The sequence below is a fragment of the Syngnathus floridae genome, chromosome 19 (assembly GCF_059516105.1).
Source record: "Syngnathus floridae isolate MCC-2025c chromosome 19, RoL_Sflo_1.0, whole genome shotgun sequence".
In the NCBI taxonomy this organism is placed as follows: Eukaryota; Metazoa; Chordata; class Actinopteri; order Syngnathiformes; family Syngnathidae; genus Syngnathus; species Syngnathus floridae.
This window is the reverse complement of record NC_142431.1, coordinates 8069742-8093878: the sequence shown is the minus strand read 5'-3', so window position 1 is coordinate 8093878 and position 24137 is coordinate 8069742. Positions and strand designations below refer to the sequence as shown.

The 24137-nt window shown below is 41.2% G+C and overlaps 1 protein-coding gene and 1 long non-coding RNA gene across 4 annotated transcripts; one reads left to right on the top strand and one right to left on the bottom strand.

The window, feature by feature from the left end:
• Positions 1-630: 630 nt before the first annotated feature.
• On the bottom strand, positions 631-24137 carry LOC148382042 (uncharacterized). The gene is made up of 3 exons (XR_015854467.1): positions 24004-24137; positions 3313-3431; positions 631-2786 (listed from the first exon to the last, which is right to left on the bottom strand). It is a non-coding gene; the product is annotated as an uncharacterized LOC148382042 (long non-coding RNA).
• Positions 3966-15348, top strand: dusp10 (dual specificity phosphatase 10). 3 transcript variants are annotated; one of them, XM_088362537.1, is made up of 5 exons: positions 3966-4081; positions 8977-9806; positions 11526-11894; positions 11961-12202; positions 12339-15348. In XM_088362537.1, the coding sequence occupies exons 2-5, from the start codon at positions 9023-9025 to the stop codon at positions 12408-12410; spliced, it is 1467 nt and encodes a 488-aa protein (XP_088218663.1). In that variant the 5' UTR covers positions 3966-4081; positions 8977-9022; the 3' UTR covers positions 12411-15348. The 3 variants fall into 3 exon arrangements, with proteins under 3 accessions (XP_088218663.1, XP_088218662.1, XP_088218664.1); XM_088362536.1 differs by lacking the exon at positions 3966-4081 and adding an exon at positions 7956-8204; XM_088362538.1 differs by lacking the exon at positions 3966-4081 and adding an exon at positions 7968-8204 and having other exon boundaries at positions 11961-15348.

Genomic DNA, 24137 nt, shown 5'->3' with positions numbered 1-24137 from the left:
CTTGCCACAATGTTGGCTGTGCAGTGTGTGCGTGTGTGCGTGCTGCTTTGCAGTCATTGCATAAACCAAAAGCCCAAAGCACTTGCCTGACCATAGAAGCAGCTGCTGAAGAGATCTGGGGGATACAAGTCGCATGTCATTTAAAAACTCTTATAGTCGTCTTAGAGACTAGAGGTTCCCACTGTATTTTTTTTAAATTATCATAGCAGGTTTGAAGGTGACTGATAACAAAAAAAATGTTAAGGGAATATGTTTAATTTACTGCGGAGCCTAGAAAGGCACTGCATATTTCTTTCTTGTGCCAGTTTGACATTAGGTGAATTCTCCCCTCTTCCCCTCCTTGCAGTTCCACCTCATCTTCTTGACATAGAAGTACAAAAAAAAAAAAACCCACAGACAGCAGTTTGTACTCAGAGTCTTGCTTGGCTCGACCCAGTGGATTTGTAACCTCAAATCCAGACTGTGACAGCACAACTCAGCAGTAAGTGGACGACGTTTCAAGTCTTGTACGTTAAGGGAGTGCAGAGTGTTAAAGAAGATGTGGAGGGTGAAAACCTCTTAATTCAGCTTTGCATCTCTGGCTTAACATACTGATGTGCTTGGCAGTGCTGCAGTCTACAAAGGCGAATGGGAAAACATTAGGCTGTGACCAGACTCTTCAAAACGCTGGAGAAGATCAAACCAGGAAACACAAATCAAACAAAAAAAACATCCAAAATTGGAATTACAAAAAAATCAAATTACGTTTTATAATTACATTGCTTTGGTGCAATTATTCCATGTGTGATGGATATATCCTGACAATGATGGGCCTTTTGAACAGTTTAACAAAAAGCTTTCAACACACTGAGTACTGGCAGATGCTAAGACAAAATTGCTCGAGGGCAGACGTGTCTTGTGGAACTTTAGGGAGGAGGAGAGAAAAAAAAATCCCAAAATATCCCCCCCTGTACAGTGTAGTTGGAAATTGACAACCGCATAAGCTTTGTTCTCCAAGTGCAAAAAAAAAAGCTTTCAATAATACATTGGAGGAATAATGACTGAACTGCTTTCTGGGGAGCTCATCTGTAGATTAGATTTTTTTTTAAATGATGAACATACTTAAAAATGACACCTATTAGTATCTCAAAGCTGACCATTACAATCTTTGTAAATGTACCCTGGGCATTAGGGCTGTGCTACTAAACACTCGATGTTGTAGTAAATAAATATTGAAGATTCATAGCCCAAACAATGCGCTGGCTTACAGCAGAGTGGACAAACACTGCATTGCTGCGCATTAGTGGAGTGACTGAAATGCAAAGTGGCTCAGCCGACAGTGCTCAACCTCAGGCTCAGGGATGTAATTTATTGCATGATAAGTGGCAATCCAAACCTTGTGACTTTGCGTCAAACTCTGTGAATGTACTACGACACATGTACTCACGGAGGGGAAATGATTTAAAAAATTGAAGAAGGAAAGAGAAGAGAATTCCAGGTTGAGATGAATTATTAAGACAACACAAGCATCCGGATTGATCCCACACCAGAAAGTTAGCTTTGCTGAATTTAATCTCAATTTATTAAAATTGTGTGAAATATGCTGTAACCCAGATACCATTTTGTAATACACCCAACGTCACTGTACCTTTCCTGTACTTCTGGTTAAGCACGTGTGACCTGATCCTCACGGTCATAGTAGGAAATTGAATGGTTGAAAAATGTTATGTATTTTGCATGAATGTGGGAGTCTGTTATTCCGCTCATCTTTTTTTCCTCTATGAACTCTCCATTTGTCATGATATTTAAGTGCTTCTCTGCTCCATGATGTATGCGATCTAAGATATATGATGGTAACTCCTGCAATTATTTCTAATTGTTCCTGCTCTTGGCCCTCTATTTGGATATTTCAGAAAGTACCGCATCCAAGAAAAACAACCAATCAGAGACTGAAAGCATGACTGAGGCAGTATCGATCACCAGCCAACCACGCTGACTTCTCTTCATGAGGTTCAGCAACTTTATTAAAACTAAAGCCACCTCCCTTGAAACATAAGGAAGTTTAGGATTCAGGAGTGATGCAGACTTAGCGAAATTACTGCCTGACAATGAAATTTATCATCTCTGTTTTTATTTATATTTTTGTTGTACATTCCAAATATAAAAAAATTAAGCCAATATTTTGCGTTCTAGTAACACTCTATCATGAATGACGCTTGCTACCAAAGTAGAAGCCGTGGTTCAACCTGGTTATTATGACGTGAGGCATCATGCAAAATTGCCAAGCAGCTGTTGGTTTTTGATAACAACCCACCTGATTTAGAGTTGATTGCAAAGCTGCCAACACGTGAGTCATTTCAATCCTTCGACCTTCCAGTGATTCTGTCTAATGGTCAGTTTTCATTGCCTGACCTCAATCAAAACGCTGCTCCTTTGTGCCAGCTTCGGTCTACGCCAGCTTTTAAATGTGTTGTTTGTGTTTCTTTGTCTCGATGTGTAGCTAGCTGTGTGATAGGTCAGATTAACGAATGTTAAAGCCGGTGGCGGGATGAATGACAGCATTAACCAGAGGACAATGCGAGCATGGGACAAAAGGCCTTTCATGACCTGTCTGACAGCTTGTGGCGTTGATGTCATCCTCTGACTCAGGGTGTTGCCGCCGTCTCTCTCACGCTGGACGCTCGGATGGATGACATCACCGAGTGACACACCTCTCTCTTCTTCTGTCTGCATTCTTTTTTTTTTTCCTTGACTTTTCTTGGGTCAGTAATGACCTCATTAGCTTTCATGTGTTGTAGGCTTCTGTTCTGTCAGGGAAAAAAACGAAAATTCAAGGAGACCCAGGAGACTCTGATAAGCTCTTTGAGGAGTGTTTAGACTTTAAAAGAATAGAACGATAATAATTATCACTATTTGTCTTTGGTACCAGAATGATGAATATTAAATAAGAGGCAGGATGTACCTCAGAAGAATAAATACTTGAATCACTTGCGCACTGACTGACAGTCGTGGTTTAATACACAAACAGACAAAGCTCAACATCAACCCCGCCTATGTAAATAGTTTCAACAAAAACAAAAATTATTTTTGTCAAATGACTTTTCCAAAGACACACAATGAGTGAACTCTTATGTCCAATAATAATCAGGAGATTTACACAAAAGCTTTTCTAATTAAAAGGCAAGTGACCTAATTTTGTCTTTCAGTTACTTTTGATTGTTGATGGCCATTAGAGACATTTGAATGTTTTTTAATATTTTCATAAACTAAAAACAGGTTTGATTTTTATGCATTATGTCCAATGCCAAATGTGAAAGCACACTTGTTACTCACAAAATATTTTTCTTTGTGCTATTCCCAGCACCTGCTGTCCTCCATCCTCCATCTCTGTCACAGGAAGTGAAGCGTTTCACATTTCTTGACAGCTTGTGTCGAATTTCCTGGGGAGTTAGCTTGAACAGAAAGAACACAGAGGCTTGCCGAGACAGCAGAACAAGACCTAAGACAGACTATCAAAGTCACTGAATCGCACTTTGCAAGTTCTACAAAATATTTTGTGGTGCGCCAGTGATGCAATAGTGCTATATATCGCTCCCAGCTTCAATTTGCGATCCCAAGGCTGATTCGCAATCGGTGACCCCCTGTCTTAGAAACAGTTGTTATTTACACGCGACTAACAACGGCTGCTTGGGGTGTCATTGTTATTTATATTTAAGCCGCGTGTTTGTGTCAGAGGTGGAAGGCAGCGAGTATTTACTGATGAGCTAGTCCATTGGAGCACAGTTGAATTAGCTAGACTTTTTTACGGTTTATAAACATGTGCTCTGGTGTTGTCACGGTACCAACATTCGATTTAGCGTGTTCTTAACATTATTATTATTATTTTTTTTTTTAACAGTTCGATTGCACTATGTTATTTATATCCTGTTTGTTTGGTGAATAATAAATGATGTCACAAGGCTTTGTTAACAATCAATCCAATAAAGGTTAAAAGAGCTAATCATCCTTATAAATACTTAAGCCATCAAGGTAATCAGTGAGAAAAAACTGACAACTACTGAAATTAGTTGAGCTAAACTGAAGAAGCTCGGGATTGCCACTGGTATGTGATGACTCTTATTTCTTGTGTTTTTGTTTACTATGCAGACTTTGACTGTGCTGTTATATGAAAATTGTAGGGTGCTGAGCATTCAACAGTGTTTAAGCCCAAAAAGTAATTACAGACATTAGTTCTATTGTCTTTGGTTAAAGATTACCAAGGTGGCCTTTAGGTTACATTACCCATAGCAGCAGCTTTTTGGAGAACTGCACTACAGGACCAGTAATGTTAATGTGTAGTATTGTTTCCGTATACTGTCCACCACTGCAGAGCTCACTGTTGTGGTAGGAAAATAACCAGGGCATCATTTAACATGCTCAAATTCCTCTGTGTGTGTTTGTAATATGGTTCCATTCTGGGTGAAGGTCACAATTAAATTGGCTGGCCGCCCCAGGCAGAGTGACCTATTCTTGAGATTATCATCTCTCGTTTCATTGAAGATGAAGCATCAGATCGGGACAATGAAGCTCACCGATGGCTCATACAATGATGGAGGGTGCCTTAATGCATATTAATTGTTCATATGCATGTTTGAATGCTGTGATCGTTAGCTATACAATATTTACTAGTTGCTAGGTAACCACATGTATGATTCAGACCTCCCCTTAGGGGAAGGGACATGCCAACGTGATTGAATAATACGGAGAAGGCCCGCTCAACTCAGGGTAAATAGGTTTGTCATTAATTCAGAGATGGAGATGTTAGGGTAAGGCGACCGTTGCTTTGTTGACGTTGTCCCTCTTCCTGGACATGCAACATTGTTCTTGAAAAGTCAACATACTGTATGCTTACGTCTTCCTTCGCATTTTATAACCACCACCAAGGGGAGTGCCAAAGGGAAAGTCTTGAGACATGGAAGGTTTGACGTTGAAGAGAAACAGAAAAATCCACTCTCTGTTGTTACGTAACGAGTAGAAGCGAGTGAAGGCCAGAAAAATGTGAATCGTTTCTGTTTAAATGTTTGTAAATAATCTTATATCTAATATATCGGAATGAAAGTCGACTAAACAGTCTAGTTATCAAATGACAACTGCAACTTTCAAGTTTCACAAGCGAAGCCACCCGTGACGCCGAATGGCGAGAATCTAAGACAACATACATACAGTGACAGGCTGTTGAATGTTTAACAGTGTCCCGCCTTGTGTTTAGTGAACATGTTGCTTATCAGGTTGTTGGGATTTCAGTAGGCCCATCTGTGCCTCATATGTCCCTCTCAAGCGGTGATGAAGTTGTTCACTAGATAGCGAGAGGCCAGTCAATGACATCAAATGCTAATTAAAGACTAAAAAATTAATTTTGTGAAAAAAATTATTCAGACGTTCCTTAACCTATTTAATCGCCTCATGCTTTGAATGTGACATGAAGTCTGTACCTTGTCAAAGTGAGGAAGTGGTTTATGTTTGTCTTCTGAGCCAGCAAATAACACGTCATATTATCCACGCTTTTAAAAAAAAAAAAGCTAACCACTCGACAGTATTTTACTTCATTTGTGATGATCTCATGTTGGTCTGATCTCAAAACTGATATAGAAAGCCGCATTCACTCATTTTTTCCACTGGTTGACATTTGTGTAAGCTCAATGTGGTTTGAGCGCTTGCAAAAGTAAAAAAAAAAAAAAAAAAAAGGCAAAATCTCACTGAAAATGAATCATGAATGACTTGCAACATCTGATTTTTTCCCACCATCGCATACTTGTAGTTCCGCATTGAACAAAGTATCGAGATCATTGAAGTGAATATTTTTTCTTGATTATAGGACTCCTTCATAAGTCAACATAAACTAATCACTTCCCCAAGAAAAGACTTGTTTACAGCCCATGAGTTTTTCTAACTATACTTCTCACATCTTATGTGGCTTTGTATTCATAACTTCATTTTGCTATGTGAATGCTGAATGAACACATCAGAATTGGATAATACGGGATTATGTTTTCTGTTTAACGTTAGCGTAATGAAACCAGCCGTACCGGCCGAACCGGGTGAATTTACATAACTGCTAAACCCGCATCTTAACACCTCGTTTCAAAAACGCAACCATTCTATCACTGTAACTACAAAACCTTTGAACGCAACTAAATTCATACAAGAGCTTTAATTAGTTTTTAATAATGAATTTTTTCTTCTGACTTGTTCCGATCCAGGAATTTACCCAACACAGCCCTTATTTATATATCCAGACATCCAGACCTGTATTTACAAAACATCTGTTGCCCGATCCAATCCAAATAGGCTTGTAAATTCATAAATAAGTGCACAGTGCACTAATAATAGCAGCGGTAATAAATGCCTTGCATTGTTTCAGGTTGCAGCTGAGCATAAAAAAAGAGCTCAGACTATATTTAGGGTTTTAAATCAGAAAGTCCCCAGCATGTGGCCTTTCGCATTTGGCAATGTCATCAGCTAAATAAGATCTCACATAATGACAAGAAACGTTGTTACCTCAAGTGTTATTTTTTGGTTCTTGGCGTCACATAACATGGATGCCTTATACCGATAAACCTTTTTTTTGTATGAGAGCTGTTTGACAAAAGTAGGGCATTTCATACTTCTGAAAGGACAGAGATGAGGCATAAAAAGTGGAATAAACAATACCAAGCTTTCCCAAAACAGAACCATATATTGTTTATTCTCTCTTGTTTATTCACATTCCTTTCACACATATGTTTGAAAAGTAGATAAACAAAACAAAAACATCAGATGTCAGCAATGGGGAAAAAAGGAATTAATATTTCACAATGTGTCAAGGGAAACGGATTTTCAGTCAATAACACATATTTCTTGATAATCCAAATCCTATGTTTCCTAATTTCCAAAATTGAGATAGGGTGTGGTTAAACACTTAAATGAAAAAAAACACCATTCAAAAGAGACCCCAGAAAACACATACATTTTGTCATTGCACATACCTCATGCAATACAAATGATATTTGCACATTAGCATTAACAAAGCCCTGTGACCAAACCGCTGTATGCAACCTTATATGGTGCATGGTTTGCATGTGTGCTGTTAAATAATGCCTACAGCAAAACTGATTCATTGTGGTGGCTCCTTTTGGCTTTTCCCCTCAGGGGTCACCACAGCAAACCAGCCGTTTTGTCCAGATGGTCCGAATGTGAAGTTTCGGGCAGTTTTTACGCCGGATGCCCTTCCTGACACAATCTTCTGCATTTACCCGGACTTGGGACCGGCACAGCGGAGACACTAAATTGTGCCCCCCTGACCGGGAATCGAATGCAGGCCGCGGCGGTGAACGCGCAGCATCCTTACCACTGGACCATCAGGATTTTGTTTTCTTTTTTTTTTTTTTTTTTTTTTTTATCGTGGCCACCTTAAATTTTAATCAAAACTGCTAATGGCATTAGTACACAGTCACGTGAGATTACTTTAACTACTTTTACTGCATTAGAAAAATGTATTCTAGATGAACCAAACACTCAGAGATCAGATACCACATATTTAGGTTTAGGTTTTAATATAACACTTCAACTATAAATAAATAAATCTGACTTGTAACAGCAAAAAGTTATTTCTGATATTGTCACCCCTACAAAACGAAACTCTACTATTCAAATACTTTTTTAAAACCCTGTGGAAACTTAATATTTCTAAACTAACTTCCTTATTGATGAGCAGCCCAAGTCCCACCAATTGAGTATTCACAATGACGAGCAGCAATTGAAAGCACCATATCATCTTCCTGGTTTTTCAACGTGATTGCTGATTGGCTCCCCGTGACATCATTGCTATGCGCACATGCGACTGAAGGCGATTTGAAGCCGCGGTTTAAAGCGACAGACTCTCCCATCCGCGTTCCTCCCCGTCTCCGCCCCTGGCTTAGAACCAGACGTCCCAGCTAATAACCCTCCCACTGCAGGGCGGGACCCTACTGTACCCAAACGACACATTTAATATTAATGAAGTCGTGAACTGGGTCCAACTCGCGTCAGTCCTGCTGCGCGACTGCTGGAGGCTGGCGAGACTTGCTTCGACATTATTTCTGGCTAACGGGGTAAAGGTGGCCCCAAAAATGTTGCCGATCCACTGCACGGGGACTTGCTGAATGGAGGCAGTCCTGTCATCGAGCGGAGATTGTGAATTACTGGGCTCAAGACAGCAACACACACCGGTAAGCAGATATTTAACGCAAGTTTGGCAATTACAAGTTGATAAACACACAATCTCAGGGAATTCATGTCAAACTATAAATAATGAATGCATCCTCGTGCAGCCGTTTTTGGTGATAATCTATTACGTTAACGTGTTGCTTTTTTATAGTTTAAGTTTGTAATGCAGGCATTGCAGATATTGATCTAGTTATTATTGTTAAATATTGTAGTGGCTGATGCTTATGTGCACATCGCTCTGTAAATCTCACGTTATATTCACAGCACGTCCCCATGCCGAGTTTCTTGAATGAATTTATCCATGAACGATTACCCTTTGCTGTGCGGGAGGATGACCGAGTGCATGCATGCATGCAAGCATGCATCGCAGTGGTCCTTACATAACAATCCAGGATGACATGCTTTTAAAACGCTTGCATTTGGAACGCATTTACTCTCCATCTCTTGACTTGTGGAAGAGATCAAACTGCAGTGGTGCAGTATTTTCTGCTCTTATCTCACAGAGTAAAAGCCTTTGGATAAGACATAACCCAATTGCTCACAAAAAAACAACAACATGACACTAACAAGAGGTTGATTCTGATTGAATTAGCTTGAAGTGATTCACTTGAAAGACTCTTTTGTTTGTTATTGTTATCAGCGTGGGTGTTGCCAATTGTAATATTTGCCTTCAGGATGCTGCTCCTGCTGCTGATCAAACAGACTTGTGTGTTGATTCAGTCTTGATCACGCTGTGCAAATGCACAATTCAAATCTTTTTCCTTCTGGTGTCAGAGCGGCGTGTTGAGTTCTCCGTAGACGTCCCGCCCTCGGCCTCCCCATGCCTCCATCTCCCCTTGACGACAGAATTGTGGTGGCGCTGCCAAGGCCAATCCGACCTCAGGAACTCCAACTGCGACTGGACACCAGCTACCTGGACTCCATCGCCTCCACCAGCAGCGACGACACGGTCATCAGCACCACCGTGGTGAAAATCCGGGCGACGGCCAATCTTGTGACTTATATGCCCTCATCCAAGGGTTCCACACGCTCCTTGTCATGTGGATGCAGCAGTGCCAGCTGCTGCTCGGTGACCACCTATGAGAAGGACAGCCCCAGCCTGAACCACAGTCAGGTGAGTGCCAGCAGCCCCAACCTCAGCTATGCTGGACCCCCTATGCTCAGCAACCACGAAGCATTAAGCGCCTCCAGCCTCGCCCCGGGCGCACATAAGGCGCACCCGTCCGCCACTGTGAGAGTCATCCACCCCAATGAGCTGGCCAAGCGGATGACCTGCTGCCCCATGGGTCACCCCGTTGGGCCCGTGCCGGTCATTATCGACTGCCGGGCCTTTACGGAGTACAACAAGAACCACATCCGGGGGGCCGTACACATCAACTGCTCTGACAAGATCAGCCGGCGGAGGCTGCAGCAGGGAAAGATCACTGTGCTGGACCTCATCTCCCTCCGGGAAGGCAAGGACTCATTTCAGGGCATTTTCTCCAAAGAAATAGTGGTCTACGACGACGGCACCGTCGACCCAAACAGGCTGGCGCCCTCTCAGCCTCTCCATGTGGTCCTGGAGTCCCTGAGGAGGGAGGGCAAAGACCCCATCATTCTCAAAGGTGAGAATACAAAAGCTTGATGGGCCAGAAATGGAAAGGCGGCTTTCCAGCATATTAACGGATAGAAAGTGCAATTTCATGGGCCTTAGTTTGAAATCATTCTCGACGTCTGAAAGCAGCGCTCGGAGCTTGAGTGCCAATATAAACGGAGATGAGAAGTTGTGAGAGGTTGCATAATAGTGTGCAGTGTTTGTGTAAAGCCTGTTAAACTTTGACCTTTATTGTTCTGATCAGCTGACCTGCCCTCGAGACAAATTGCTTGTTTAATCGCGTGGAAGACTGCAGCATGAAATGACTTCTTGAGCGTGCACCTCACACGCAAACGCTGTGTGATACTGCCTTTTTAGATTATTCTTGACATAAATACAGTGTAGTGTGAGAAGCAGCTGTTGAGGCACTATGCCGAATGGCCGCCATGCTTTCCACCGCTGGTTGTGTGTGTGTGTGGGTGTGTGTGCGCGTGTGCATGCGTGTGCGTGGCTGGAGCGGCATATTGTTTCGGGTGCGAGGCTGAGTGTCCTTTGCAAATCTGTATTGTGCATTTTTTTACAGACTTAAAGGAACATCAGTTTTCCATTATAGCTTTTTTATGCAAATTAGCTTTTAAGTACAATGTTTGATGATCAGCCAGCATGCAGTCAGAAGCACCTCCATCTTTAATGCTGCAAAACACATACCCCCATCAGCTGATTGCGTCTTGTGATACGTGAATATGGGAATGGCCGACTTAATGTTTTCATCTCACTCTTTGCACATGCCTCCATCTCATTATTTTTTCACAGGCATGCAAATGTCCCGTACACTGGCGCTGCTTTCATGGGCCACACTGGAGGCAACCAAATTATATCCCAGTTGACTGATTTTTGACCTCGCCTTTAACTAATCGACTATTCTCTATCAAAATACCCGACACGGGACACAGGACACTCAGCTGGCTCCGTATTCGACTTTTCTCTGAGGCCAAAGAGCTCTCTTCGTCATTCACTGTTCACATCATGGCGATGAGATTCACATGAGGCTAAAATTAAACGCTTGATTTTATGAAATGTGCGCTCAAAATATTTTACTGTGGATTGATGCCTTGCCTGCGTTTCAAAAATGAAATACATCATGCCTCTGTATTCTTCCCATGCAAGGATACAAGTGGATTCAGTTGTGTGTGTGTGTGTGTGTGTGTGTGTGTGTGCGCGCGCGTGCGTGCGTGCGTGTGCGTGTGTGCAAGACAGTGGGAAAACAAATGACAACCATAAAGCAACTCCCCACCTGCCCAGGCACCAAAAGGGGAAGCTGCAAGGCTGTGCAATGACCTCACATTAAATCATGCATCAACTATTGCTCTGTGAAGAACATGTGCATTGTCCATGTGTGTTTGTGTGTGTGTGTGTGTGTGTGTGTGTGTGTATGTGTGTATGTGTTTCTCAACACTACTCAACAATATTACGGGTGACAGGTGCAAAAGTTCAGTGAGAGGCATAATAAAAATTCAGTCTTTATTGTCTCACAGCTATTATAGTAAAGTTCCCCCTCCTAAAATATTATCTATATGTATGAAATCATCATCATCATAATACTAATAATAATATACACAAAATAAAATATAAATAAAATAATACCTAAATAAAGATAACAAATAAGTAAATATAAACAAAACAATAAATCTGAATAAAAACCAAATAATAGCAAGTGTCCATATTTTGATTCGAGGGCGTCTGTTTACAGGAGGCCTTAGCTGCTTCAGGCAGAGCCACGAGAATCTGTGTGAACACTCACTGCACCTTCACGAAGGCCTGGACTCGGGCGCGGCCGCCGACCTCTCGGGGGCGCTACCTCACACCCTGCCCTCCACCCCGGACATCGAGAACGCAGACGTGACGCCCGTGCTACCTTTCCTCTACCTGGGAAACGAGCGCGATGCCCAGGACGTCAACCTGCTGCAACACTTGAACGTGGGCTATATCCTCAACGTGACCACCCACTTGCCGCTTTTTCACTATGACACGGGCCTATTCGTCTACAAACGCCTGCCGGCCACCGACAGCAACAAGCAGAACCTTCGACAGTACTTCGAGGAGGCGTTTGAATTTATCGGTAGGAAAACACTCTGAACGGGATAAGTGGGGAAGAAAACACATTTTTTATTTTGATGTGTTTCAGAGGAAGCACACCAAGCTGGTCTGGGCCTCCTGATCCACTGCCAGGCTGGCGTGTCTCGCTCCGCCACCATCGTCATCGCCTACTTGATGAAACACACCTGGATGACCATGACGGACGCCTACAAGTTTGTTAAAACCAGGAGGCCTGTCATCTCCCCCAACCTCAACTTCATGGGCCAGCTGCTGGAATTCGAGGAAGATCTCAACAACGGAATTACGCCACGGATCCTCACACCAAAGCTAGTGGGTGTGGAGACCATTGTCTGAACCGCTCGTATCACCCATCGGTTATTGAACGTGGAATGTGAAAGCCGCAATTTTCTTACGTATTTATTTTTTTCTCGAATCTCCCCGCCTGTGCTTGTCTCGGACTCTGAAGAGTGCCAAAGCTGTGGGTCAGCAAAGCGGTGGATCAAAACTGATGAGATGCCAAAATATCCCTACTGTTTGAACCTGGCCAACTTTCCGGAGGAGAGCATGAGTTGAGATGTTGAGACAGAGGGAAAGAGAATGTGCTGTAAGTGTTCCATGTGGGACTGCAGAGGAGCGAGTGTGAGATAGGAGAAGTTCATACTGTGGCACACATGTTGGCGAGACTGGCCAATGCTTTGCCAGTCATAAAAAAAAAAAAAAAAGACAAAAATAAATATAAACAGTTGAAGACATGTCTGGTGTGTTAATGATCTATTTTTATACATTACAAGCCCACTCTGGCTTACAGTGCAATAATTTTGAATGGAATGCAAACCTTGATCTTGTGTTTATATATTGGAAACACGCAGCTGAGTTTTGGTGTTATGTAACTAATTCTGTTTGGTGCAGTACATTTATGTTTTGGGTACAATACTTATTAGGGATGGGCGCTGTGTTTTCTTGATAGAGTGTGGGAAATAATTTATTGATAACGTGTCCTGCTTCAATACCAGAAACAGGACACATTCTTCAAACAAGACTGAATTGTCTGCTGTTCTAAATTTTTTATCGATTGATTCAATGCAAAGATTAAGAGTAAATTTAAAATTGATTATTATGCCCATCCCTAATAGTTACAGAAATATGTTTTGGCCGTGGTTCTCAGCTGTTGTCATCCTGGGGACTTGCATTTTTTAAAGTTGTGTGTCAAAAATAGGATATTGTTTGAAAATAGCCTCTGAGATATGAATATTATTTCTAAAGGCCGTTTCAAACACGTTTGGCCTACAGCCAAAAACATCATAGGCCATGACGTCGGTTAGCCAGAGGTGCACTGGCTTTGTTTACAGTGTAAACTAGTTAGCAAAGAGCCCAAGGCCAAAGTCCATTCATCTTTGTACCGTACAGAGAAGTACAAATAGTGGTACCATGACTTCAAAGGGGGACGTTTTGCTTGATGTTTTGTTTTTTCGTTTTGTTTTTTTTTTATGTTGAGAGATATAATTTTTAAGATCTGAGTGCTCATAAGTCAAGGTAGATTGGTTTGTATATTGTTTTACTGGCTTTTTATGACCCACCCAAAATTGTCTTTTTGGTTTCTGGCCCACCAGTTGAGAATCACATTGAGAACCACATGCATAGTTATGAAAAAAAAATGAACATAAAACAGGGCTACTGGTGATTTTTTTAATGTAACAGAATAGATTAATTTCACTGCCTGCTTTTCCCCTTTTTTTGCTCCTCTCCATCTTTATGCTAGCTAACATTACGTCCTTCCCGAGTGTGCGGCTGTACTGCCTAATATATCTTGTCATGATGATGGATGGTAATACATGGTAGCAGAGGTGAGGTGTCCACCTCACATAAACGCACCCTTACCCTGCCAAGTGTGGCGTGACACCTTTCAACCCTTGACACTAAGCTACAGCCGACCGAGTGAGCATTTCTGCCTCACGGAGGCAAAGTGTCCCTTTCACGGGCTGTTTCTAGTGCCTCGTTCAACGCCTTAAGTCTCACGTCACCGCCGGCAGGGCCTGATTGACAAAGCAATGCATTCAAAGAGCCTCTTGAGAATCTGATTTCATACAAAAAACTACTGCACTGTAAGGAAAAAAAGAGGAATATTAAGATATTTACTTGAAAAATCTTTGTAAAAAAACCCCAGACACTTTTACCACAAACTATGGCGAAAAACGTTGTGGCAAAATGTACTTTTTGGCAGCTGTCTGCCATTTTTTGAAAATGTTCTGCTGGGAAGATATTGACACAGAGCAATTACAAACTCACAACCTCAAAATGTGGCCAGCATATGAATTTTTGGGGGTTTTAGCGTAAATACTGTGTGAGTCATGGGAGATTAAAAAAACGACTTTAAATTCAACTCTATGCTAAATAGTTTAAAAATAAGATGCTCACAAACAAAGTTTATCCTCAGCCTGCTGCATCTAAATTTTCACACTCATTGTGCTTCAGATGTTACTAACTTTCATGGTTAGGTCAGACATAATTTCCACAAACATTGTTTAGTCTGTTCACATCCTTCTCCACTATTTTAATTTTATTTGCATGAAAATTGATGCAGAAATGGAAGTTCCACATTTTCCTGGTGAAAATTCATGCTATGCAAATGTTGCAAGTTGTTTGTACAAATGAATCCGGGATGCTGCTGCAGCTCTTTGGCGCATGAATGAGAGTGGATGACGTTTTTAAAAAATGTTCCCGTTTGCTTCAATTCAAGTGTCTTCACATGTCATTGTATCTGTCAACTGGTGCTGTGTATCTTGTAACCATTTAGCACGTTTGTAGCTTCTGCATTTATCTTCAGCCACTAGCCGCTGGCAAAAAAAACAAAAACGGGAGCTTGCCAACTGAGCCAACGTTATTTACGATTTGAATTATGTATGTTTTGGTTTGGCTTTTTTTTTTATTATGCAATGATTTTTAAGACAATGTAAACATTGTAGTGTACATTGCTGTCTGCTTGAGGCAACAAAGCATGCCATTGGCTCCTGGTGTGTGAACGACTCTTGCAGTCCATCTGGTGCTGTCCAAATGCAATGCTTTTTATATTATTTGAATTTTTAAATTATTATTGTGTTTGTAGCTTGAGATGTTTCTTTATCTGCATCACAACAATATCACAGTCTCAGAAGCTCCATTAGAATGAGTTATAATTCGCTGTTTTTTCTTTGTCTCTTATCAACTGTCAAAAATATACAGTTGAATTTTTTTTCTTTGTGTGCGTACATTATGACTATTTTTGCACTGACCTATGGACAGATGGATTTATTTTTCTCCACAAAGGGTGCTATTATATCGGAGGCCTTCTCCCTCACCTTTTCTTGCATGACTTGCTCTAAATTCTTCAACTGGTCTGCCATCCCTCAACTTCTACTACTGCTACTCCTTGAACCACTTAAGCACTGTAATTTTGTAATCTCTACTTGTAAGCTTTGAAAATAAACAGGGGGCTTTGAGTTTGGTTTCCTTTGATATTTGAAATGATATCATGCAAATGTTTTGAAAACGGGGAAAATATCTTTCCGCAAGGCCAATTGATTTATTGACGGAGTGGTTAGCACATATTTAGCTAGAGCATTTTTATTTCCCCCCATCCTTTTCGCTTACGTGGTGAGAATCTAATTGCCGCCGATGTGTAGAACATTCCCAAATGTCCTAAGCCGCAATAACAACGAAACAAATGTGACAGCATGTATTTTGAGAGAAAGCGACCTTGTGAAATGTGAGTGTCAAACAGTAAGACTTGAGAATTATTTGCACTCGCCTCTTTTTGGAACATGTGTCACGTAGCTGCCGGGCCTATATTTGTTCAGGCGGTGGGGAAGGGGTCGCGGAGGTCAGGATCCTAGCATAGGAACAGCCACTAAAATAGTGGTTAGCGTTGTTTCTAATTACGAGTTGATGAGAGCCCTGCATCATTAATCCTTCCCTATCAGCACCGGACAGGCTGGCAGCACCAGAATAGAACTGATCTTTCCAGCGAGCCCCACATGGACGTATTAGGCAAAACGGCCTGAGTGGAGGGCCCAGCTTTTCCTAAACACACGCACGCACGCACACACACGCACGCACACTGGTGCATGCACATATGCAGACACACAAGCGTGTGTGTGCATGACCTCACAACAACAGAGGAGGCGGTGAAATGAAACAGAGGAGCTGCATGAACCCGAGGACGGCCACACTGGTTATCATCAAAGCGTTGTCATAGGGAGACACACTCGCACGGCATTGCACACTAAATGCCGCTGTGGCCACAATCTGCACTTTCACACAAAGGCATTGTTTGGAATCACTTCCTCGCCAATACAGTTACTGAAGCGCACGAGTCATGGTTGTCCTCGTTTATTTAAGAATTTTATATAAAAGTTATATGATAATTATGTAATATTTTACATATTATAATAATAATTATTTGTATATAATAATGTATTTAGTAATTAATTTAATATTTATTACAGACGGCAATTAAGTGGCAGCAATGATGTAATTTACAGTGCCCTGTTTCATTCTGATTATCATTACTGTGAGACCTCACCTGGCTTTTCTTTGTGTCCTGACTTTTGTTTTGTTCTCTACCTTTCATTTCCTATGCGCATATGCATCTAAATAAAGAAGCAAGCGGGCACTCATGGATGACGACCGGTGACTCAAATCGACTTTGAAAGAAGAGAGGCATCATCTGATGTGTTCAAGGACAGAGTCTTGAATGAAGTGCCAGTTACCATGGATAAAGTATCGTTAAGACTGCCGCTGAATACACCGGCAAAATATTTGATCATAGTAACAGCTCGATGGATTTATTCGCAAGACCATACCAAAATGTTTTCAATCCCCTGAAAAAAATAAATAAAACAATTAGCCACATTGCTGTACGCCATTTAGAGGCGAGTATCGCTAGATGACCGATAACCATGCAGCTGTTGTTTGTGAGGTCACCAAGGAAACAGAGATAATTAATGGCCCTATTGAGTTACATGATGTTACATCCGAAACCTCCACGTCTGGGGAAGTCAGTGACGCTACTAACACAGGCTCAACTTTGTAGTCGAATGCATACTGCGTATGTATGCCGTGTATACATATATACTACATGCATGCCAAAAGGTCAGATTCTGTGAATACTCACAGGAGCACTCTCAAGCTATATGTGTCCCACTACGGCTATAAAGTAAAATATAGACACACTGTATATGTTTTAGGGTGGTCACAGAGTGAGGTGTATGAAAATAGAATAGTAAAACTATTTATTGCAAGAGACATGTTCCAGTGAACATCAACAATGTCAAGAGACCAAATAAAAACAACAGTAAGTGAAAATGAATGGAGATATGAATATTTACAGTGTGTGACTTAGTTCTCTACTGGTGACTATAAAATTTCAATTATCATTTATGTTTAAATTGATTGATGACATAATGAGAGTGTGCACGCTGCTAGGCAGCCATATTTAGGTCTCAACACTCCATGAAAACATTCACCTCATGATCCACAAGGCACATTTGAGGTAGTAGCACACGTACAAGCACACGTGTAAACGAGACGTGTTACATTTTTGATAAAGGGAGCAGGAGGAGCTTCACTGCCACCTAATCCTAAACATGGCAGCTCAGCGAGTTTTTGTGACATATGGCCGAGTGTCACCACACTGAGTTGTGCACTCGTGACTCAAATTCCAAACACGCACCCTTGATGCACCACAAATGTGCAACAGTGGGTTTTCGTTCTACTTAGCCGTTGTGGATTTGATTTATTAATTTATTTGCTTTGCCCCTTCTCACTCCATAGGTATCTGCATATTTACAGAGATGTTGTCGTGGTGTCATATCATCTGTAATTTTTTTTACCCAGTGTGAAATAGGCCCAGACCCCCTGACTCACTCTCTCTCTGGCTATGTCTCTCTCTTTAGCCATCTCAGGCTTCCCTGCTTGTATCACCTGACACACTTGCATGAGGGACAATGATTCTTCATTAAATTGCCTGAAGCTGGGATTTTCAACTGGTGGTTTGGGACCCAAATGTGGATCACATCATCTGTCTAGTTACAGACCTGTCGTGATTCTTATTTTGGGGTTATTCCGAGGCACATTTAATGGTGGCAGATGTGCGCTGAATTGTTGAACATGCGTTGGAATGTGATTGGTCAATTGAAACTACAGCCACTTTGTCAGCTATAAGAGGGTGTGCACACTTGTTCAATCACATTATATCCATTATATGCACTTCCCCTTTTTATATGATTTCATTTATTTCCCCTCAATGGAATTGTGTGTATCCTGCCCTCCAAATATGTTGAATATCCGAAGACAGTAAGCTCAACCACTTTCACTCATCAAGACTCTGAAGGCCAGGTTGAAGGTTGACTCCAGGTTTAATAACAAGGGAAAGGGTGAAACTGGGAGAATACAAACCACATAGTATAATCAGTCATACGAACTAAATGAATTAAATCGATATGAAATCTCAATCATGCTTTTATCCTATCGTCTAACATCACAGAAAACTATAATTACTTATATTACTAATATACTTGTATGTATATTGTGAACTGTCTTGTCACCGTGGGATAGTGGGAACCTAATTTCGATCTCTTTGTGTGTCTTGGCATGTGGAGAAATTGACAATAAAGCAGACTTTGACTTTGATAATTTCAGAACTCAAAAGATCTATTTCGATCCATAATATCTTAAAGATACATACTGAAGAAATGAGGTCGAAATACAAAAAGTCCTGCCTAGCTACAAAAACAGATATGCTCAAACCTCATTGAATAAAGTACATAAGCAGACAAGTATATTCACATATTAAATAAATAAAATAAACATTTTAAGCATATAATTATACCTACACACCAAATCAATAAAGAAGACATAACTAGACATTTTTGATAAGTGGCGATGAGAAAGGTTTTTATAACTTTATGATCTGATATATATTTCTGAGCACTTTGAAATAACAAATGTCTTTTGGTATATTGCCTAAATAGCTTAATGACCCTTAAGGAACTGTGTAATGCATGCCTGATGTTTTTTCTCTAAATCATGGACACGGCCAGAGTCGTCTTGACCGTTCAGTACTTGATTGTATCTTATGTTTTGACTAACGCCAGTTTTTGATTACTACTGAACGCTCTGCACAGAGGGAAATAGTTTGCCTAACAAAGAAAAGATACGGTTGGAAGCATGATTAAACTAAGAATAAGCAAAGACATGATGTATTAAAAGAACAGCAATAGATTAATGATGTCACAGCCAAAAGCTAACATAATTTCGTACAAAATGACAAAATTGAAAGAATGAGGTACGACAGTGTATGTCCAAGATTGGAGAAGAATGTTCACAGGAAGGTCACGTGGAAATAAGAGGGAGCCAGCCAAGGACTCGGCCAAAGATGATCGCCAAGGCCGAAAGACGGGATGGAAGACAACAGCCCCCACACACACCGAATCGCCCATAACCAGCACCCACTCCCATGGCGAACTTGCCCCACCCCAAAGACTCATCACCCATCAAACTCGGCCCACACTGGCATGTGCAGCTGATATAAGCTAACCAGAGAACCTTGGACGTTGCCTTTTCTGAATGGAGACTTTCCGCTCTTGAAGGGCCCAGCGCTGTATTGTACTTTCCTGAAAACAGAGCTGTCTGAACAAGAATTGTGATTGAACTCAACCAACCTGTGTAAGTCTAATTTGTGCTTCAGTGTCTTAGCATTTTCCTAAATCTGAAGAAAGCAAACGAGCACCCAGTGAGTAAATTGGATAACAGGTGATTGGCAATGGCTTTTGCCGTGAGGCGCAGATAACGCGCTCCCTAAATTGTGGATAGAATCCAGCAATACCAACGATGCCTTGTATAACACAAAATGGAGGTAGTAGTTTTGCCGAACTGCAGGAGAGAATAGAACAAGCAGCGTCCTCTTTCAACACTGTGAAACCTGCGCTTACTTCCTGATTCTAGTCATGTGACCTACCCTATCTTAACACTGATCACAGACTACAAAGACATGAAAGACATGCCAGTGTGGACAATCCAATTGATGACAATAAATTGTAAATTAAGTGTTTTAGACCCCGATGTGTGAGCCACATTTTGAGTAACAAAACGTCAGATAAAGGCCTGATAAAGAATACATTAAAGAACAAAACAGGACTGAATGACATTCCATGAAGCACATTTAACATGTGCGGCTTTCTTTGAGAGTGACTTTCGTTTGTTTATGTTGCCATGTTTTTTTCCCCCCTTTTGTTTGTATTTTTTAATTGTTACCATGCAGAGAGAAGACATGAGTGGAGCTGATTCGGGGCTTTTTATAAATAACTCAAACTGGATGTGAGGGCACAATGAAACAGCTCAGCATTGCAGCTGATACTTTCCCTACAGGCTTTGTCACATCCGTGCAAAAATGTTGGAAGCTGCTGCACTCTTGTGGATGATATAGTGATGTACCGTGCTGTGTTTAGAAGCAGGATGCATCTGACCAGATGCACGAGCATCATAAAATCATGCTAATTATAACTCGAGATATACTCCAGTGTCCTAAGCTACAGAACAACATCGGGGTAAAATCTTGAAGCTGTCAACTGGACACATTATTGTTTTTTCTTGTTATTGTGATAAAGGTATGGCATAAATTGTCCAGCAGTCTTGAAGGTCTTGAATCCACACAAAATGCATATCACCCATCACTTCCACTCCAACTTGATTTATATGCTAAACAAGTGAAGCTGCTTTTTGCCTTTTGATCCCCCTTGACGCGTCATCTTGTTCCAGCAAATTATATGACGGGAAAAAAGCATGACAGGCCAGGCGGTGCACGGCGGGACAGAGGGGTGCTGTAATGTGCAATAAAAGTGTCATTTTTCACCTCCTCTATAAACAGCTCGTAATGTTGAGATGAGCCATTGCCTATTAAGGGCTCCATCCAGCCGGTGACATCAGTAAACAGAGCAGGCGAGCGCTCTACATGAGCAACAGCTGAGCCAATGAGGAGCGCCTTGTCTGGAGTCTGGACTAGCTCTGCCTCTTGTGACCCAGTTAGACAAAACTGGTTAAGGTTAAGCCTGGGAACAGATGACACTTATTTAGCTGCCTTGGGAGGCACAAACCTTGGTTTTGGACTCGGGGAGGTTTGATCATGATTATTAAAGAGGTTATAGGGTTACATTTTTTAGGGGATGAGTCAAACAAAATCAGTGCCGTAATGCACATCCATGAATATATGTGTGAATGGTATTGCACCACTTGTATCGAGATACTCATCTATACACACACTTCTAGCATAATGAACACAACACTGTAATCAAATGTATGCATTTAAAACACCAGATTGTGCAGTATAGTGGGCACACTGTCCTCTTGTGTATAACAGGAATAATGCAATATAAATACAGCACAGCGCTTCAGCAATCCATTTTTAGTAGGCTACTAGTCAATTTTTATCCATCTGTTATTACTCACACTTCCCTGGATAACTACATATATACTTAAAATGCACGCTTATAATTTTAAAGAAATATAAATTCGTGCAGGATTTTATTGTAAAAAACTAACTATTATCCTTGCTTTCCCACTCTGTCATCCTTTCTCCGGTCTGGTGAGCTTTTAAAGTACATTTAATATAGATATTTGTAAATTATCACCTGACACATATTCAAGTCATTGACCTGAGGGTCACATTGAGCAGTAAAAACTGAACCCACAACTTTATTCCCAGCACCACCAAACAAAAGTGAGGAAAATCAACATGCCTATTATGTAACATTCATATGGCCAGGCTTATTTTTATTAAAATTATAATAATAAATAATTATCTTCTGAATTCTTGCCAAGATTATTTTGTCCAACAACTTAGAATGTGAAACAGTAGTTCAAATCTAGTGTCAGTCACTATGCATTACGTTTATGTTTGGAATGTCCATGGGGTGGCACTGCAAAGTTTCCAATAATAAAGAGCCTTTTAAAAAAAAAAAATGCTAAAACAACAGATCAGCTGTACTGGCTGCAGAAGTGAAGGCCACTAATGTCCTTCCTCCTGCTGTTAGGAGAACAGGATGATGGATTCAACCCGTCCACTTGCCAAATTCACAATTCGGTTCCACATAGCGAGTGCATCAAATCTGTCGTATCGTTTTAACTGCTTTTCAACTCAACCTTTTTCCATTGCGCTTAAATGTTAGATCCACCTCGTTCCATTCCTCAGCCCTTTGCTCATTTGATGCACAACTGACATCATGCCCAACACAATAGACAGGAGGACGATGAAATGTTTCTTCTTTTATAAGAAAGAGAAGCCTTTTGGGACAATGATGGCTCCAATGAACGACACCTTATAAAATGTATCTTGGCTTGTCTGTCCTGTTGAAAATACAGACAGATTTTGTGAGTGCACGGGAAGATGACATCATCCCATCTGAGATTGATTTTCAAAACAGTTTGGGAGGTAGCTCGAGTGATTTATCGTCACTGATGATTTGTGTGCTTATTGGATGTAATGTGTGTATTGTTCTCTTTATTTCTATCACTGTGGGGTACACAGTATAACAATTAACGAGGACATTCTACAAAAAAATGGACTTGTAATCAAATAATTTAGTCTCTGGAGTGCGGGCCTACACAACAAGTATGACTAAATGATACGATTTTTCTTTGCCATTGCCAAAGCATTATTGACAAATATTTGACCCCTTTAGTGACAATGTTGTCATTAACTGGGAAGATTAAAAGCAATCTGAAAAATCATGATACCTATTTTACAGTGTCAGCTGGAAAAACATTGACCCACCCGCCAGACTATCTGGGGCTCAACTCCCCCCCCCACCCTCACGTGATCACCCTGGGTGGCAAAGCTTTGGCATGCCACTGGAACGCATTACTTCTTCATGGTGTTAATAGACTTACTTAACTCTTGGGCCTTGACTCTTGTTTTCCACTGAATTAAAGTGTCAGGGCCCACAAATCAGCGGGGAAGACTGTTGGACCTTGTGGGTTGTGTGTCCTTTCTAAATGGTTTGTTCACCGGACGCATGAAACTGGAGCTTTTAAACTGACCTGGTGCTACTGAGGCCCGGTTTGTACTTGAGTTTACTACAACATGGAAGTCATCACTGGCACACACAACGCACATCCCTCTATGACAGCCATCTTCCTACAAACCCACAAATTCGGATTCCGTGCACACGTTATACCTATTTGCAGATTAGTTTTTCTTGTGTACGGTATACAAGACTATTTTGTGGCCACAATTGAGTATTTTGTCTCAACATATTAGCACACGTCATATGTGCATTGTGGCCAAAATTGATTTGTTTCCATGTCATATTTGTTCTTCCTGAATATGAAAAAAAAAAAACCTAGAAAAATAATTAACTTTGAAAGAATAATTAAAGGAAACATTTCCCATGCAAAAATAAAATAACGAGTTAATATGGGCATATATAAACACACACAGACCCCCCTCTTGTAGAATTTTGGCAAAACTGTAACATTTACTAAATGAATTGAGTGATCCAAAAAAAAAAAAAAAAACCTTGGACATCTACGTTACCAAAGAATTTCCATTTTACAGCATGCGATATTCCCAGTTCACAGCACTCTTACGCAGCCAAGCATCCCCGTAACTAAATAGCTGAAGGGATTCTACTGCAGCAGATGCCGCTCAGTAGTGGAAGATGTGATCAGTGCTGAATGTCTCCTGCTTTTTTTATTTGCGCTCGTTAGAGCAGCACATAACTCAGTACTCCATTATCACTCCGGCAAAGAGCCACTGGAGGCCGGCGACTAACGCAACTGCTTGAATGCTTTGCTGTTAATCAACAGTTGCAGCTTTAAATGTTTTAGCTGTTCTAGTTTGAAGGTTTATCATTACAGTGACGTCTATGTTGGGCGCATTGACGGTGTGTAACTTTATCTTAGCATTAAGTTCGCTGACTTTTGTTAAATAAAATATTGTCATTTTTTATGTCTCCTTTATCGAAGATCTATTCATATAAATTATATTACAATGCTATAAACAGAAAATGATATTCCGGTTAACATCAGGTCAGGTCAGGTCAGGTCAGGTCAGGTCAGGTATGGGGGCACACGTAGCGGTGACGCTTTGCTGCACTCACCTTCTTGCTCCACTCCATCGGTGACCTTACAGCGTAGGACCGGGCGCCTGCCCAGCCTGACACCCCCACAATCTCAAGATGCTTCCCGAGCTGCTCCAACCACCGCGCACACGGTCGCCCCACTGGGCGCTTCC

What these genes read in the sequence shown, in the direction of transcription:
- dusp10 (XM_088362537.1), top strand. Translation starts at nt 9,023, where the DNA reads ATGCCTCCATCTCCCCTTGACGACAGAATTGTGGTGGCGCTGCCAAGG. An exon ending in GGAGGCGTTTGAATTTATCG is followed by an intron (nt 11,895 to 11,960) that starts GTAGGAAAACAC and finishes GATGTGTTTCAG; the next exon opens with AGGAAGCACACCAAGCTGGT. An exon ending in GGATCCTCACACCAAAGCTA is followed by an intron (nt 12,203 to 12,338) that starts GTGGGTGTGGAG and finishes CGGACTCTGAAG; the next exon opens with AGTGCCAAAGCTGTGGGTCA.